General features: G+C 44.0%; 1 protein-coding gene across 1 annotated transcript in view; it reads left to right on the top strand.

Annotated features, from left to right (window-relative positions):
* The window catches only part of STXBP4 (syntaxin binding protein 4), a 58,229-nt gene that overhangs the window by 24,818 nt on the left and 14,427 nt on the right, over positions 1–18,984 (top strand). Inside the window, exons 9-12 of the mRNA XM_075579648.1 lie at positions 774–890; positions 4,992–5,041; positions 6,643–6,776; positions 18,875–18,932. Of these exons, the coding sequence (XP_075435763.1) occupies positions 774–890; positions 4,992–5,041; positions 6,643–6,776; positions 18,875–18,932 (359 nt within the window). The remainder of the gene's footprint in view (positions 1–773; positions 891–4,991; positions 5,042–6,642; positions 6,777–18,874; positions 18,933–18,984) is intronic.

The raw sequence follows: 18,984 nt of genomic DNA, 5'->3' as shown, positions 1-18,984 counted from the left end.
CATGTCGGTGAACAACACATTGGGGGCACCAATGGAAAACTTTTACTTCACATTCCAGGAGATCTCATTCTTAGATCAAGGTGGGGACTAGGCTGCTGACCTGTACTGTATGTTCCTGTTTACCCGGCACTCCTGGCCTGGACCCGACCTATTGGTTATTCTGGAAGGATATTAGTTCAGTATGCCGACCCAACTCATTTAATTCAGCATTGCTTTTTGTGTTATTGGATGTAAGGTTATGTTGTTATTCGATCGATGTACACACTTATAAGAACTCTTTATGACCTTTTCTTGTACAAATATGTTAACGGTCGTATACAGTACACTGTATTTTATTTTTTTTAAGTGTTTAGAGGGGTTGGGTGGGGCCAGAAATTGGGGGAATACTCTATTTATATAGTCTTCCTCTCCTGCCGCTGGCATTTTTACCTGCCTTGAGAGAGCACTTTTTAGAGTGAAGAGATGTCCACTGTTAAACATACTCTTCGCTCCCTCCTATAAAGTTCTGAAAGGGTTCATTAATACCACTCCGTATCCTATAATCCTAGAGAAATAGCATATGAACCATACAAACTAGTACATTACCCACAAGAGGAGGTGTCCTTCATAAATCGCTCTCATAGTAGGCTGCCTAATGTAAAGATCCATCTGGTTTCTTCGTGATCGTGTATAACCTTTATTGTGTGAACTCCCAAATGACTTGTATACTTCTAGTATGGAGAAGTGGCGATCACAGGTATGTTCTACACTAATGTGTATTTTTCGTTGTGCAGGACAGCGCACAGGATTTGAGAACGAGGATTACTGTACTTGACTGCCAGCTACGCAAATCCGAGATGGCTAGGAAAACCTTTGAAGTATCCACTGAAAAGATGCTGCAGTTTGCGGAGGTAACTTCTCATACACGCACTTGGTGATGGGAACTTCTCATCTTCAACGTCCACACACCAGATTTAAAGAGCTGTGTACATATGCCTCTCATTCTTCTAAGAGCTCACTGGTGCTAGAGAGAATTATGTTTTAGCCATTGCAGGCTGTTTTCTGGGTCCGTGATGGAAGAAATGTCCGGGAACTCCAGTGGTCTTAGTGAAGAATGAAAATAATATTATGAAAGATTGTTCAATGATGACGATATCCTTGTGAAGAAGAAAGTTCCTTATGTTTGTAATCGTGTGTTTCCTCTTATCCAATATCAAATCAAATGTCCGAAAAACAGATGCCTTGACAGTTCATTTATTTATCGTAAGGCAAAATAACAATAAACTTCATCTACAGGTACATGCTAAACGAAAACATACTATGGAGGGAGAACGGAGCATTCTCGATTGGATTGTTGGGTCGTTCATTCTTTATGTTCTGACGTATCTACTCTAAAAACAGATTCCTATAGTAAATCCTGGCTATTAATTTAACCTATATACATTTTATTCCATCTTTCTTTTCAATATTATTATCCAACCTTTCCAAATACTCACCTATTGTTCCACGATTTATAAATAATACTACCTATTACGCATTTACATCCCGGGCAACGCCGGGTCTCTCAGCTAGTCTACTCTAAAAACAGATTCCTATAGTAAATCCTGGCTATTAATTTAACCTATACATAGCTTGTTAGCATGATCCAATAATAGAGTTAAACAATCCTTGGTAAGGTCTGGACACAAAGCCCTTATCTTGGCCTTGGATAGACTTCCTCTTGTACCCAAAATGTACTATAAACAATTCGCTTCTTCTAACTTTGCTATAAATCAATTATTTCCCTTAAATATGTTTTTCTTATATTGCAAAATCTTTCTCAGTTCAGTCTGAGTAGGCTGGGGAAACAAAATGGATTCTAAGAGATAACATGGATTCCCGAATCATTTGAATTCCATTTACAAAGAAATAAGATGGTTGTTGGGACAGGATCGACCTTTCAGTCCGACCTTGGTCGAGGACCGAAACTTCGATCCTGTTCCAATAAAGAGGATCTTCACTGAGACTACTGGAATGACTGGTCATTTCTTTGATTGCTATATACAGCTCAACCTCGTTATAACGCGATCCGTTACAGCGCGGATCCGCTTATAGCGCGATGCACGCATGGCTCCCAATCTTCGTATGTATGAATACTTTACAACACGATTATTGGTGTCTTAAATACTTTATTGTACAATGCATACAATGGCACATTATTTCTAACGCGACCTGCTTATAACGCAATGTGATTCTTTGGACCCCAAGCACAGCGTTATAAGGGGGCTGAGCTGTACAAGTTTTTCCTCCTGTTTACTTGGTCTTTTGTGCACCCATGGCAGGACTGCAGTTCCGTGATCCCGGCGCTGACAGGAGGAGGGGGGGGGGGGGACCTAAGGCCTGCCCTGCGGGGCTGTACCTTTTCAAATTAGCTGAAACTATTGTACTTATTTCTGATGGTGGTTAAAGCTCTTAACGTTCAGCTAATTAAGGAAACTGGGAGATTGATATCGTATCTGCGAATGGTCAGATGGGTAAGGGGGGTATTGAACATCACCTCGTGTGTGTGTGTGTGTGTGTGTGTGTGTGTGTGTGTGTGTGTGTGTGTGTGTGTGTGTGTGTGTGTGTGTGTGTGTGTGTGTGTGTGTGTGTGTGTACAAATAAATCCACAAATACACATTTTATTGGTAATATGATCTGTGTGTATAGTTAATTGCAAATACTTGGAAGTTACCCTGTCCTGTACTGACATACAGTAGCAAACAAAGTGCATATATTTCCATGTGCCTAAGGCAGGGTGTTTAGTAAGGCTGTAAGCCATTTTCATTGATGGGGAGTTGCTTGGGGCGAAGGGTATACTGGAAATACAAATGCATAATATATACATTTACATATGCTAAGAAAATGCTAGTTCTTACCATTTTTGGAGTGCAGATAAATAATGATTTTTAAATGAACATTTGAAATGATGTGGATAACATAATAGAGAATTTGTGCACTTTGTTAATTAGAAATCCGAAAACTACAATTTACTTACAAAAAAAAAAGCGTATTCTTCATTTTGTAGTGCTCTTCTAAATCATTATGTCAAAATAGAAATAATTAAGTATTTTCCTCGTTCTGCCTTTAAGTAAAGTATAATTACAGGGGCCATTTAGAAAATGTTCTATTTTTTTTTACTGGAGCAGAAAGGCCATATCTACATTTACCGCAGGTAACAAAATTACAATTCTAATTACTGCAACGTAAGAAACTCACAAACATGATAGTGTGTGTGTTTGATTTGATTGAGATATATATATATACTTTTATATATATATATATATATATCAATCACACATATATACACAGACAGACAAGCACTCCTCATTGCACAAAAGTTGGATTTATTAACTCAACGTTTCGGCCCACACATGAACCTTTCTCAAGAGACGTTTTTAATAGACAGGTCTTTCACAGGTGATTAGCAAGAACTGCCATTTAAAAGGTGGGGTGGACGAGTTTGAAACCAGGGAGGAGGGGGTCACAAACCTCCACGTTGTTTACCATTTGAAATTTACAAACACACACAGCCCCTGTAAGGTCAACACCCAAACCCACCACATATATATATATATATATATATATATATATCAAAAGGAGTGCTACTACTGCTGTACCTCCATTAGAGAGAGTGAGAGCTTTTTTTGCAGGTGTAGCAGTGTTGGGACCTGCAGATGGGTCATTCTGGGATGTGGCTGTAGGCTTAAAATTCTTTACCCAGAGGTGTAAAGCAAGAGCTCTCTCTCCACAGATGGAGAGTGTAGAAAGCCCAGTAGCATGCACTCTCTGGACTGTACACAGTATGAGAACCTACACAATGGTGGAGTGATGTACAGAAACTAGTTGGAGAGAGAGCTCCACTGTGTGATACTGTGTAAGGAGTTACTTTGTGTCCCCAGGTAATGAACTGAATGCAATCTTAATGGGTTAAAAACTCAACCTCAATGTTATATGCAAATCAGATTAAATAAACGGGGCCGATTAGAAAACACATATAGCTCAACCCTGTTATAACGCGGTGCTTGGGGTCCAAAGTATCACATCGCGATATAAGCGGATCACGTTAGAAACTTCTAGCCATTAACTTATACATGCTCTCAATTTCTTATGTCTCGTTTTTGCGTACGATCATTGCAATACTCTAGAATAACAATATAGAAATAATGTACAATTGTATTGTTTCAATCTTTTGTTGATGCATTGTACAATAAAGTATTTAAGACACCAATAATCGTGTTGTAAAGTATTCATAAATCCGAAAATTGGGAGCCACGCTTACATCGCGTTATAAGCGGATTCGCGTTGTAGCGGATCGCGCTATAGCGGGGATGAGCTGTACTGTACAAACACATCATGTGAGATGTTAATAGAGGCCACCACAGAATGTCAGGCTTATCTAGGTATGTGTTGGTCGGGAAACCAACACTTTTAAGTTGCAGCGGTACAATCACTGCTGGTAAGTTGTCTGAATACGACAAACACGTTTCGGTGACGCTCCTTTTAAACAAACTACCGTGTCTCGAGTATCAGAAAGCCTCTCGCTTTGCTGCCAAACTTCTCTGGGCCCTGGACCAGTGCCGTCTTGACACATTGGGCACGCTGGGCAGTTGTATAGGGTATAGGGGCCCCACGCTAATCTATGCACAGACCAGAATTTAACACTCATTTTCCGATCACCCGCCTCAACATTCAATTCTCCCGCTAACTCGGTAGAAGGAGAAAAAGTACGACTGGTAGCGGCGAGTTGGCAGGGCCCAGTGCACTGCTTTGCCCGGGGGCCTTTAATGCTGTAAAGACGGCCCTGCCTTGGAGGGGTTCGAATTACGATAGACTCTCCGAAAATGATGCTTGGGGAACTAGGCTACACCATAATATGAATGGGTTTTGTGAATGAACGCTTAATATGTATCAACACTGACCTACAAATTGTGCATGCACGTAAAATATATATATATAGTTTAATATTTTTCTTGTCTGTCTTTTGCATGCAGAGTGTCCATGAAGTACTGGCTGATAATTCAAGCTCCATGTTAAATCTCGGGTAAGAAAGTATACCTTTTTACATACATTTAGCCTACAGTATAATAACGAGTTCAAAATAGGCTGTGCGTTCAGAGTGAGGCGGGAGAGATGGAAGAGAGAGGTAGAGACAATGACGCGAGTGGAACCCATCACCATTAAAGATTACCATGGAAACCAAAGAGAACAAACTCAGGGGGAGAAAAGGAGACGGAAGTGTGAAATTTACAAGAGCACAGCGTTAAAACTAGTCCTGCGGGGGAGAGGGGGGAGGCGGCATTATCTTTTACAACAGTGAGTCGCGGAGACTTGAAGTGGGACTGGGAGAGGCGGCGGACACTGGGAGATTCAGGAAGTGGCGGGGAAAAGGGGAGGAAGGGGAGCGTCGAAAAGAGGATTAGAGGGTCACAAAAAAAGCGACGGGGAAAATAGCCGTTTGCCTGCAACTGTCAACAAAAATAACATCAAGGAAATTCTAAATCTGTGCAACGAGGGGGGGAAAAAGCTGCGGCGAGGGTGAAGTCGCAGGCCGGGATTTGGGGTAGTGAGGCTAAGCACCCCGCGGGTCCACACATTCCGTATGTTCCTTGTCTCAGGCTTGTCTATATAAGCAGTTTTAATGCAGCAGGGGCGGCCAACTCCAGTCCTCAAGGGCCACCAACAGGTCAGGTTTTAAGGATATCCCTGCTTCAGCACAGGTGGCTCAATCAGTGGCGCAGCCATTTGCACGCGCGCGCGCATTGTATTGTATTGTATTATAATTATATATTATACAGTGTTCGACAAACCTATACATTTGCACGCCCCGGGCGAGTGGATTTAACATCGTGGCGAGCTCCTATTGGCCCAAGCAGCACACGTGTGGTACTAGGTGGCGAGTAGATTTTTTGGTGATTTGTCGACCACTGTGTGTGTGTATATGTATATATATATATATATATATCTTCACTACAGTATATTGTTATTTTTATATTTTGATTTTTAATATCGTTAGACTAAAATTAATAATTATGTGTACAAAAATGTCGATATATGTTCAGCAAAAGAAGGTTCTAAATAACCAAGTTGTGATGGAGGAGTCTTGGGCAGCTTCTTAGTGGATGAACGCCATCCAGAGAGACAAATCAAAGATATATATATATCCAAGCTAAAAAGCGCACGCTCCATAGTGTAAAAACATTTAATAAAATACTTAAAGCTAAAAACCGTTTCACAAACGCGCGCACACACAACGTATCCACGAATAAAGCGCATTGGAAGCACAGAAGTGCTATTTACCAGACACCGTGGTGATAATGTGTCACACCTCTGCAACGCCCCCCTCCCCCCCCCCACCCAGACAAATCCAGCGCCCCCCACTTTGCGCAGCGCTGTGCTAGATGATGATGGGGAAAGGCAGGGTTGCCAACATGCGAATGTGCTCACACGTGGTATTTTTTATTTGCCGTCCAATCATAACTTCAGTATTCATAAATATTCAAAGGGCCGAATGGATCCCCGAGACATTAGCGCATCTTTTGGCTTCGCTGCGCCGCGAGTATAGCCGCCCTTTGTCCGGCCATCGCGTTTTATGGTAGCAGCTGGCAGTAACTGCTGTGCGCGTCTCTGTGATTTTTATTCCAGTGACCGGATCTCTCCGTTTTCATCTCAAACGCTCATGGCGAGACTGGGACGCAGCGAGCGGAGCGTCACCACTGCACTCGCGGCCGAAGCGAAGGACCTCGCCAGATCTGTCCGTTCCCTCGTAGAAGTTGACTGTGAGTGTTACATCGGTTCATATGGATTTGAAGTGTTAGCCGACTGCCCCATACGTGGCAGAATTGACAATTGCAAACACTACATATTTAGTTAGTGGAATGGTAGGGTCATAAGCAATCAGGATTATACAGAATTACTGATATGCAGGCGCCATGCGGCTGCGCGATGAGGTAGCAAAGATAGAAATGATGGATCTTTTGTAGTACAAACCACGCTCTTTATTTGCCCCATTTACCAGGTCTCTTCTCATCCGTTTACAGTACTCATAGTTACGGATGTCATCAGTTCCATTGGGTTTGCTTGTGCTCTTGGCTGTTGCACCCCCGGGTGCCCTCACTTACTGCACTGGGGAGGTGCGGACACTTGGCTGGGTTTTGCTTAAATTGAGGTGTACCTGTTCTGCATAACGTCCATCACGATCTGACTCAATATAGATAGGGAATCTACACCTGGCTCTTGTGTCTGAACTGTCACTCCTAGACAGACTGACTGAGTCCTGTGCGGGCCTACCTGCAGAGCTGATCCTATGGCACCCTGGGATCTCCCTCATACCTCTGTAGAGTGGCATACAGTACCCGTTCATTTGCTGCCTATGAAGACTTTGGATTAGTATATTTCCTGGTCTCTTAAAGTGGTCTTTATCCTGGCAGCCCCTTTTGCCTGCTTTCTTCTGTCCCTTTCTCTAACACCCGCCCCCCAATAAATCATATCCAGTTTCCAACCGACTTCGTAATTCATCCACACACATAAGAAAAGAAATGATATCTAATCTGTTCAGAGCACACTTGTTTTCAATCAGAACTAGGTCACCAAGGGATGCAGCCTCCAGCACCAGTGCATTGGTTTGCCGGTAATGAAGCCTTGATACACCGCTCAGCTAGTGACATCCGTCAGTAGGTGGCTAGCAAAGGGCGATCAGGTTTGTCAAGTCTCAAAACTGTCACAAGTGATATTTTTATTTGCTGTACACTGTACGTTTTTTGTTTATATATAAAGATCGAAGTAGCTGTCTGTGAGTAGGGTTGCCGACTTTGCACTTCTCTAACCCGGGCTGTGTAATGCGGCAGGCATGAAGCTTATAAGGCCCCATGTTACATTGAACATGTAGTAAAAGGTGAGACTCGCTGTGTGCTCATTTGCCTGTCATTTCCCAGAATCCCTGGCTGCAGTGGAAGCCCGGTATGCCAGAGATAATGGGGAAGGGCAGGGTGGCAGACCTTTTGATAATCCAACTTTTCATAACTCGGCACACGCAAAAAAAACAAAAAAAAACTAAATGAAATATAATCTTTTCAGCGTGCGCTTGTTTTGCATCGGAACTAGGTCGCCAAAGGATGCAGCCTTGGTAGCGGTCCCTGGGGACACTGGATCACATTAAAGTCTTGAGTTACTGCTCAGAGAGCGTTGCTTCGGTCTGCTTGATTACAGATGCAGACATACTGTATAAACTGAAAATCACCTGCAGCAGCATTTTCTCCGAGGCAGGATTCTCCCTAATTCAAAGGGTTAGCAATTTAATTAGCCAGGCACATCTATTAACGAGTCTTTTCTTTTCTCTTGATATCAATTTAAAGTGGTTATTTTTTTGGGAGGGGGGGGGGGGGGGGTGTTTTAAAAGCAGCAGTCTGCTCTGCTCGCCATACAGAATAAATATTTCCTTTTCTTTTTGCTCGGGCAAAGTCTTCTCTTGCTGCTGTTTTTTTTATTTCCACAATTTGTGTGCATGCTGGGGATGTCGTTTGCTGAAAATGTGCCCCCTCTGGGAGGTTAAAATGTCCTGCTTCCATGCACTCGTTAAGGGAAATAATAAACGGGTAAAAAAGATGAACATTTAGAGAAAGACAGGAGTTCGAACTACATCATCACAACATGAACTATCAGATGATGTTGTTGCAGAGGCTTCGGAGACGGGCCATTGCGGCTTTAACCCCTTTAATGGCCTTTGAACCTACTGTTTACATCATGAGGAGTGGCATGCCAGTGGCCCATGTAACGTGCCCTGTACGTCATATGGGCCACGGGAGAATATCGCGATCGGGAGCGCTCACCGCAGTCTGAACTGAAAGGGAAGGCCCCCTCAATCTCCTTTGATGTCACCAGATTGACGTTGAGATGACGTGATCGCTCACATGACCAGGAAGGGCCGTGGTTATGGAAGGGGCAGGTCTCTCTGGCACCGAAGGGCTTAGAGCCAAGTTGGACTGGACCCTTGAGTGGTAATTCTGCAAGGAGATTTGACCTCAACCTACTTCATACATTGACACGTTTCGTATAGTGCTGAAGAGGTGGGTGCTTATGTAGATCCTGGCTTACCTTCTCTTGTCTGTTTGGAAGAAGCTTGTGGGGAGCGCAGAATGTCACCATATAAAGGGAAGGAAATAAATAATAGTGTAATATGTCCAAACACCTGTATCAATGTATATGGGGATCGAGATTAAGAACTCACATTCTCCCAGTTAAAATACAGCATTGGAAGACAATCTGAAGACTCTGTAGTTTGCAGGGGGGTCTTGCTTAGGATACTCTCCCTGGTGTCAATGGAACAAACCCTCGATGGAAACAGAGACAACTCTAGTGCAACATAGTATGTTCACTAATGATATATTCAATAAAAACAGTGGTAATCCATACTTACATTAGCACCATGTGCATAGACACATAACAATCAAAGCGCAGCAGCAGTATACACCATCTACCCCACTCCCGGGATCGCGTCGCGTCACTTCCGGCTCGTCGCGTCACTTCCGGTTTCGCGATCGATCTTGGAATGGGTCCACACGGGTTCTGGGGCATGGGGGGCACACTCTGAGTTGCTGCTAGTTCACTCTACGCATTTCGCTGGCGTGGCAGCTTCGTCAGGAGTCCTTCTCTTGTGCCTGAATCTTCCGGCTTCCATAGAACACAATAACCCAATAATAATCAATATATTGGGAGATGTGTAGCATACAATATTGTGCTGTACCTGTTTATGCACACGCATGCCTAGCTGAGGTGCTTGTGGCCAAAGTTTACATAAGGCTTTACATAAGGCTTGCAGAAACCCACACCATCCCTAATCATCTAGCACATCATGTGTACTCAATACCGTGCGGCTGTAGCACACCACCTAATCCAATAGGCACGCGGCAAATGACACTGAAAAGCATACCTCTGCGATGAAAACTATATGCGCTTATTAAACTGATACCCCGAAATGTACAATAGATGTAGCTTCAGTGATTCTGGGGTTTCGAGAACATATGGTTTGTTAAGAATACAGGGTCTGCTCCATTTCGTCTTTTCTTTTCTGTGTCTACTGGTTTTAATCACAAACAGACAAGGTTTAATGTCTGCAAGATGCACATACCAAAATCTCATTAATATCCGTTTAATTAGCTGCCACACTTGGACAAGCATCCTGATTAATCTTCCACACCGGTTTTTCTTTTATTTTAAACGATAAACATTTTAAATCCCTAATTTTGTCCATAGAACGATGAGATTTTACATCAGAAAAATAGCATGAGCATAGCATCAATAATTGCAGCGTTTTTCTGTTTTTCTGTTTTTTTTTTAGGGATGTGACCAGTTGAGACTTTGATCAGATAAATCAGGAAATCTATTAAATATATATAGGGATTTTACATTTCACATTTAAATATATTATCCTATGCAGGACCACAGTGAACTACTAAAAGTGATCTTATCTATGTGAAAAGATACTACTTTTAAAGGAGCAATCCATGCCTGCGAATGTATTTAAGGTGTGTGTGTGTGTGTGTGTGTGTGTGTGTGTGTGTGTGTGTGTGTGTGTGTGTGTGTGTGTGTGTATATACAGTATATATATATATCTAACACAAACAAAGAGTAGCGCTAGAAGTGTGAATGAGTGAGGGGTGATATGTGAAATATTGTGTCACAAATAGGGAATGGTGTGTGCTAAACTAAAATTATAAAGTGCAGCACCAGTATAATAACAATAGAGAAAAAATAAAAACATATTCAAACCAAAAACACAAAATAGAGAGATGACATGTCCAGTTCAGGAAACAGTCTGTATGGAGGAGGACAAGCTTCTTTCGTGATCCTGCCTGATCACAGACACCTACAAAAAAACAAAAGAAGAGAAGCGCCAGCTCCATAGCATAATACTGTAAGCTCCACAAATCTTCCGCAGCCAGATTTAACTGTGTAGCACCTGATGAAGTCGGCGTCACAGCGGACGAAACGCGTTGGGTGTACGTCATCACGTTGACACCAGATCAGCTGTTGAGGAGTTCCCACTAGAGGATTATGGATATGGAGAGAAATTGGGCACGGCTGATGGTGGGCTGGTGACATCCGTTTTGTCTCCAGAGTTTTTTTTCCTATGGAAGTTATGGACTAATGTCTGTCCTACTGTGGCTACACAGTTAAATCTGGCTACGGAAGATTTGTGGCACTCCTCTGCATTGTTCTACACTTGCAGACACTTGCTGTTTGCTATACAGTGAATTTTGGCTACCGTTATAGTTGCCGCACATCACATTGTTATAGGATCAACACATAATTAGTAACTAAAAATGTAATTCAACTTGCAGTACTTATTTTAAAATCTTGTATTAGATCTAAATGTTTTTGTTTTTGTTTTTTACATTTCACAAATGGTTCAAGGTCGGTTATAAGCATGGAAGCAACGAGACGTTGGAAACCGCCGTCTCTTTCCCTCAATGCCAGGTCGCATTGTTACCATGGCAATCAACGCCAACTTTTTATAGAAGACGATCGTTGGAATACTTTTTTATTTTGAGGTTATTTGCCTGTCTGTGGACGTGTCGTGTTGGGATGACGCAGCGCGATGCTCTCGTGTCCCGTATTCGTCTGGGAGAAACGCGACTTCTTTGAAGGTTATGATAACTTTCGGTTTACCGTTGGAGTTCTACATAGAAGAAACTCCATAGGTGTACAATAGCAGCGCAGTAGAGACAGTATAGAACATTACGCCACTGCATTTTGCCGCTGCTCACCTCGCCGCCGGGATCTGTTAGTGACTAAACTTAGCCCTTAGCTTAAAACCCCATAATCCTAAAGCTACCCCCCTACAATAAAAACCTCAACCCTTTACCCATTACACTAAAACCCCTAAAGTTAACCCTCTACCCTAACCGCTAAAACCCCTAAAGTTAACCCTCTACCCTAAAACTTACCTTCTCGCAGAAGTGGCTGGCGGCAGAGGTTCCTGTGGCGAAATGCGTCCGGGTAGTGACCAAACGTCCCATTCTGCAGTACAGATGAGTGAACGTTTTGGCCAAGTTGGTGAACGAAGCAATGCTTGCGCCTTTTTTCACGAAAGTAAGATTTTCATGTGTTTTTATTTATTTTTTTCAACGTTTGCAAGCAGTTTGCCTAGTAAAAGACCAAACCAATTCCGTAGCCTGAACTGGAGGTTTTTTTTTTTTTTTTTTATCCTTCGAGAGAGAAGCTGAAATCGGCCAGATTTCACTAGACGTTATAGTCAAGTTTGAACCAATGTTGCTAGAACTTGGAGAAATTCCAGGAAAATATTCTGAACGTTTTGCACATTTTTTTTTTTTAACTTATTGAAAAATGTGAGCGACACGGTGGCAAAGTGAATCTCTGCTCGCTCGTAACGTGCATCTTTAGTTAGAAGGTAGCAATAGATCAGAAGTGGCCAACTCCAGTCCTCAAGGGCCACCAACAGAGCAGGTTTTAAGGATATCCCTGCTTCAGCATAGATGGCTCAGTCATTGTGGCACCTGTGCTGAAGCAGGGATATCCTGAACACCTGACCTTGTTGGTAGCCCCTTGAGGACTGGAGTTGGCCACCCCTGCAATAGATAGACATATACAAACTTCGATAGACAGAAAGGTATCGGTTATTAAAATGATTGAATTAGGTCCTGCCCCAAGGAGCTTACACTCTATACAGAAGGGTAAGTGGAAACATGGGGTGCAGGGGAACATGAAGGTTGGGGTGTTTTGGAATTCTAAGGCCTGGGACATGGTAAAGCAGACCCCGCTGAGCAGATGCACTTACCCCCTGCATCTGTAATCAGCGCGGCTTTAGGAGCCGCTTCCGCATGCGTGCAGAGGCTCAGAAAATTTCCGGAGACAGGCAGGATTACGTTTTCGCGCTGAGGGGAGCGGAGGAGCGGTCACGTGACCGCAAACATCCGATGGGAGCGAGGGACTAGCCCTGCCTCCCACCGCGCCTCCGCCACGCCTCCGCCCCGCCCCCAAAGCGCACTCACTGCCTCACCTGCCAGGACACAAAAAAGCACCAGCTTGAGCAGGCGAGGCAGAGCAGGAGCACGGCTCACCGCGGCCCGAGGCACCATGCCCGAGGCTTAAAAGAGCAGCCGTCACATCAGCAAACAGCTGACACCCTTTGGCTACCGCCTTTGCGTCAACACGGATGTAGGCTGAAGAGGTTCTGAATTAATTCAGCTGTGCAGTGCAAGTCCCGTAGTCCGGGACAATAAACGTTGCAGAAGGCAGGGCTCGCCCTTATTGGTTTCTGGAAAAAATACTTCTGTAATAAAAAATAAAAAACATAGGAAGTCCCCACTTATCCCACCTACTCTGCTTATTTTCTTAACCCCATACTAAACCCCAAACCCCCATTTGATGACTAGTTTTATCACATATTTAAGATATCCTTGTAACAGTCACAAACACTGAGGGCTAATTGACTGGATTATCCTCCACACCCTTTGATGGATCGGTGATCCACACACTTGTTTTTAGTCGTGTATTAGTATTTCTCCTAAGCAAGCGATCCTGCAGATAAACTTTTATTCCTAACATCTGCTTAACCGGTGTTCCATATTCTGCACGTAAAACAACTTGCACTTAAACTGCCCCCCAGCCGTGCCTCACAAAAGCCGGGGGTTTGTTTGTTTATTATTTCATTGTGCTTGAAGTAATTCACTTTCTACCCCCAACAATCAAACACGCATTTCACTGAAGAATAAAAAAAACGGACCAAAGACATCATTGCCATTTATAATCGGACAATAAAACGTCGGCTGGTCTTTGAGAAGAAAGAATTGGTAGGGCGGTCTGAAACCTAAACCGAATTTCAGTCCCCATTGTTCTTTTCAAAGAGTAGGCGGCCCCCGGACCAGCCCTTACCTTGCAGCAGCCAGCGGTTGAATGAAGCCATTGAAAAGAATAGTACGTCTTGCCATGCTAATCAATGTTCTGCGGTGGGAGAACCTCAGCGATTAGACTGCGGGAGACATTGGGGCCAGGCATGGTCAATGAAGGACGACTCATCGGGAGGGTACAATGAAAACGGCACATCTGTTCTACGTTTAAAGGACTCCTTTCTTCTTCCTGTTGAGGTCAAATTATATTTAAAAACTCAGACCCACCTAGATGGCCCAAAACTATTTTATTGTGTTTTCATATCGACCGCATCTGTCCTTTTGAAATCCTCCAGCAGTTCGCTGCGTTGTAGAAATGAAGTCCCGTATGTACTAAGCAGCCTACTTCTATAAGACTTTCAATGGGCTGTAAGGTGTCTTCCAGCGCTGTAGGTTTCTTATTATAACGATGCTCGTCTCCGATAGGAAGTGGACCCGCAGGGCTGAGGTAGTAGTATATTATCACCGACCAGAGCCAGGGGACAGAGTCCTGTTAGAGTAGTCGAGACCCAGGCTGGGGTCAAGGCAGGTGGCAAAGATACAAGGTCAGGACACAGGCTGGGGTCAAGGCAGGCGGCACAGGAGTGGTGGTCGGGGTCAGAGGCTGGAGTCAGCTACAGGGAATCCAAAGGAACGGGATGGCACAGGAACACATGGGATAGAATACAATGCTCAGGCAGAGGCTGGGAGTCACTGACTGCTATTTAAAACCATGAAACAGGTGCAGCCAAGTACCAAGTCCAGGAAGTTCTTTGCCCGAATCAAAAATGGCTGTAACAGCCATGTAAGGGCACGTTCCAGCAAAACCCAGAACTGAAACCCTTACACTTATGGCCACAGGATGGCTGAGCCAGGCCTTGTGCCCCACACTCAACAAACGACACTGGCCAACCCCACCACCTCTCAACAAATGGCTCGAAGCACAGGTATTGGGTGAAGTCCTGGGCTCCATTAATTCTTTCGGCAGGCCTGAACAACTGATAATGTTTTTGTGAGGCTATTACAAGGTGTATGGGAGGGCATTTGCCACCCAGAGGGGCCAGCAACACATGGCAGAGCACGGGCAGCGAAGAGGTTAATAAGGCTTTGGGACCCCCGGGGGCCAAGTTCTTGAAGTGAGAAGCAACCGACCCATTCACTGCAAAGAATCATGACAAATAATTATATAGATGGCTCATCACCTTCTTTAAAGAGATACCTCAATGTAATTGAATTGCATCTGTGTACAGATATAGTGAGACTTGCTGCCTCCGTGATCGCGATAGTTTGCCTGGATCGTGGCGAAGAAAGCAGTAAGCAGCCCGGGAGAATTAAATCAGCGGAGGTCCCTGCTTCTGAATGGGGACCTCCAGTGTTAATCCTACCGAGGCACCCACGCGTCTGTAAAAGCTACGGAGAGGAGTCCCGACGAGAAGCAGTCTCTCTCTCTGTGCCCCTGAGCAGCTCTTACAGCCAACCAATGTCATTTTTATTTTAATTACTCTATACAGGTTAGAAGCAGGGGCTCTCCGAAGCTGTCGGGCATATATATCAGGGGTACGCAAACTGGGGAGGTAGGGGGCTGTTGCAGAGGCCCTGCGCTCTTCCCCAAGGCATTTAAATTAGGCCCGCGACATTCCAGCAGCAAAAGGGTAAAGCGGGCTGCATTTTCAGTGTAATTATAGCAAGTGATGTTGTTTTCTCAGCAGCTTTCTGCCCCTCGTTACTCCGTGGGGGCCGACGTCCCCTTGTTCCGAAAGATGTTACACCCATTCAAACGAGTGCAGTGTGAGACCGTCCTGAGTACGGGACTGGCCGCTAAACAGTATATTGTATCCGATCCTATATACCTCCTGCTTTTACATATACAGCAAATCACAGGCTGCACACTTTGCCTTGTTTTTACCCAAAGCGACAAAGGCTGAAATCATCATGAACTTTATTCTGGGGGTTAGCTCTGGGGGGCTTTTTTTTTTATGTTTTTGTTTGTGCTATAGTTTAAAAAAAAAAAAAAAAAAAAAAAAAACCCCAAAAAACTTGAATTGATCATTTCAAATGTAAAGAAACGGGGGTCGGGAATGCGTTGTGATTGTGGCTTCGCATTGAAGCGCGCCAGATTTTTCCGGCATGTGCATTATTAAAACCAATTAGAAAGAATTACAATGCAAAGTTTGTGCCCTGGCTGCTCAAAAGCTTTTATGTCTGCAGCATATGAAGAGCCGAGATGAGCACGCTGCTTTGCCCATTGTGATCGCGTTGCTGTTGCTAAGGCTGAGCTGCCACTTACTCGTGAAATCCAGATTTTTAGCTATTTCAATAGCAATTCTATATTGGGATCTGCGCAACATAAAGAGGTAGTCACACGGAAAAATACACGCCACCGGTAGCTGCTGTCAGTGGTTTTCTTTAGCCTTTTTTTTGTGAAAGACTCCTATAATTATATTGCAAACCCTCTCTATAGCGTGTCTCTGATCAGATGCATTGTAAGGAACCCCAGCCCTCTCTAATAGCGCGTCTGAGATCAGATGTAAGGAACCCCAACCCTGTCTAATAGTGCGTCTGAGATCAGATGTAAGGAACCTCAACCATCTCTAATAGCGCGTCTGAGATCACATGCATTGTAAGGAACCCCAACCCTCTCTAATAGTGCGTCTTGAGATCAGATGCATTGTAAGGAACCCCAACCCTGTCTAATAGTGCATCTGAGATCAGATGTAAGGAACCCCAACCCTCTCTAATAGCGCGTCTGAGATCACATGCATTGTAAGGAACCCCAACCCTCTCTAATAGTGCGTCTGAGATCAGATGCATTGTAAGGAACCCCAACCCTCTCTAATAGTGCGTCTGAGATCAGATGCAATGTAAGGAACCCCAACCCCCTCTAATAGCGCGTCTGTAATCAGATGCATTGTAAGGAACCCCAACCCTCTCTAATAGCGCGTCTGTAATCAGATGCATTGTAAATTCTTCTGTACAGGCAGTCCTCGGTTATCTGACGCAATGCGTTACTCAAAATGGCGTCGGATAGTGAAACGTCATAAAGGGAAACACATTTTCCCATAGGAACACTGTTTAAATCAAATGTTCCGTTCCTGAACGCATTTTTAATGCTAAAATACACAAGATATTTTACTCAAACAATAAGATTATGCTGCACACACATACATTATGATGTAAAGATTCTATTTATTGAATCCAGAACTATATAATAAAACTGTTAGACATGTTTAAAGGCCTAAATACACCACAAAACCCTCACACAGACTGATCTGGGTGATTTCAATGACTGCAGCTTTCTGATTGACATAATGTTGCAACTTTGCAAAGCGTCGTAAGAGCGTCGGATAAGCCATTTTGGCGTCGTAAAACCGGCCATAGGTATGCATTGCATATCGTTGGATAAGCCATTCGTCATAAAGCGAAGCGTCGTAAAACGAGGACTTACTGTATATGGTTTCATTTTAAAATGACCTAAAAATTGCAGGGAACCCCTATAGGGATCCCTGCGGAACCAAGGATTTCTAGGAACCCCTGTTGGAAAGACACAGATCTACAGTACTGGTGCCGGTATCATGTGTGTATCGTCTCGCCGACCCACTGCTTTATACCTAGGCCCCAAAGGGGTGGTACCAGACGCCGGGGGTCCCAGACTTATGGCCGCTGCAATGTGGTGCTAAGCCACAAGACCTCTTCCTTCTCAGTCAGATTAATGGGCGGTAAAGGGCATTACGGGGCTGTAAGATGACTCACGGCTTAGCACCCCTTAGTATATAAGGCCCCTGATCTCTTGTGGAATGTCTGCAGTAACTTAAAGGTGCAGTTCCACGGCAGACCAAAGGTAATTATTGCCTGTGATGAGGTTAAACGGGTTGAATCTTTGTGCCTGGTGCTTAAAAAAAACAGCAACTACAAAGAATTGTAGGTCATTTTTTTAAGTCTGAAAATGTTACATTGTTTCCAGTTATAATGAGGTGTGGGGGGGGGGGGTTGTCCAACTTCTCACTTACTGTGTTGGATGCCCACTCAACATCTGAGGCAGGGGTGGGCTACTCCAGTGCTATCAAGGGCTACCAACAGGCTAGGTTCTCTCCTCAGCACAGGTGACCCAATCAGTGGCCCAATCGTTGTGACTGTGGGTGGCCCTTGAGGACTGTGAGGTGCCCCACCCCTGATCTATGGGGGGGAGAACCCCAATGCAGACTCGGTGTTTGCAAACCTTATCAGAACAACCTTTTAAAAGCAATTACAACTAATAAGTATACTTGCACCTTCAAGTATAAAAGGAAGCTCTGGACTTGTAAGGAAGGGGCAGCATGACTGAAGGCCTGGGGGCCCTTCCCCGAAGGAGCCATTATGTCAGGCCATGGGGAGGGGTTAAGTAAGGGGTACTTAAGGCAAGGGGGAAGGAGCCTAGCTTCCTCTTCTAGGATCTACTGCTGCAGTCTGTGACATGCTGCAGCTGATATGTAGCATTATACAGTATTACTAAGTGTAACACATTGTTGTTACAGCTTTCAGATTAATAGACAGTCTGCTGTTTGAAACACAGCAGCAGATCTGTTTGTGATACTTTGTTGCCAAAGGGCAGAGATCAAAAAGGTGTGTCAGAGCCTGTTTCAAAAGAGGAAGTGGATGGGACTTTCTAAATGGTTGCAACCCAAGAATGATCAGTACATTAAAAAAAAAAACTTTAAAAATGGTGTTAGAAGTTGAAAAAAAAAATGCAGACAATGTTATCTAATACTACAAAACTGGTTTATTTGAAGAAAACAAATACAGGATTTTTCATGTCTTGCCACTTTAAGCGTCTCATTTCCACTCTGAGCACAATTAACGTAAGAATGTAGAATTGCAGTGTTTGGACTGTGGATGCAATATTAACATGTCTGCCGTTACGCTGGGGGTTAAACCGGCTCGGCTGATGTAAAGAGCGTGCCTCTATTTTCCTGGGAGTATTTCTGATCAGTGCTTCTCTCTCTCTCTGTCCTCAGGCCTTCCTTACGGGTGGGAAGAAGCTTACACAGCAGATGGAATAAAGTACTTTATCAAGTGAGTGGTTGTATCAAGCAGTGTAAGCAGTTTTGGTCACATCTGGCGGGGA

Source organism: Ascaphus truei, chromosome 22, assembly GCF_040206685.1.
Source record: "Ascaphus truei isolate aAscTru1 chromosome 22, aAscTru1.hap1, whole genome shotgun sequence".
Taxonomy (NCBI): Eukaryota; Metazoa; Chordata; class Amphibia; order Anura; family Ascaphidae; genus Ascaphus; species Ascaphus truei.
Note: the sequence above shows the minus strand (reverse complement) of the source record. Positions and strands in the feature narration are given on the sequence as shown.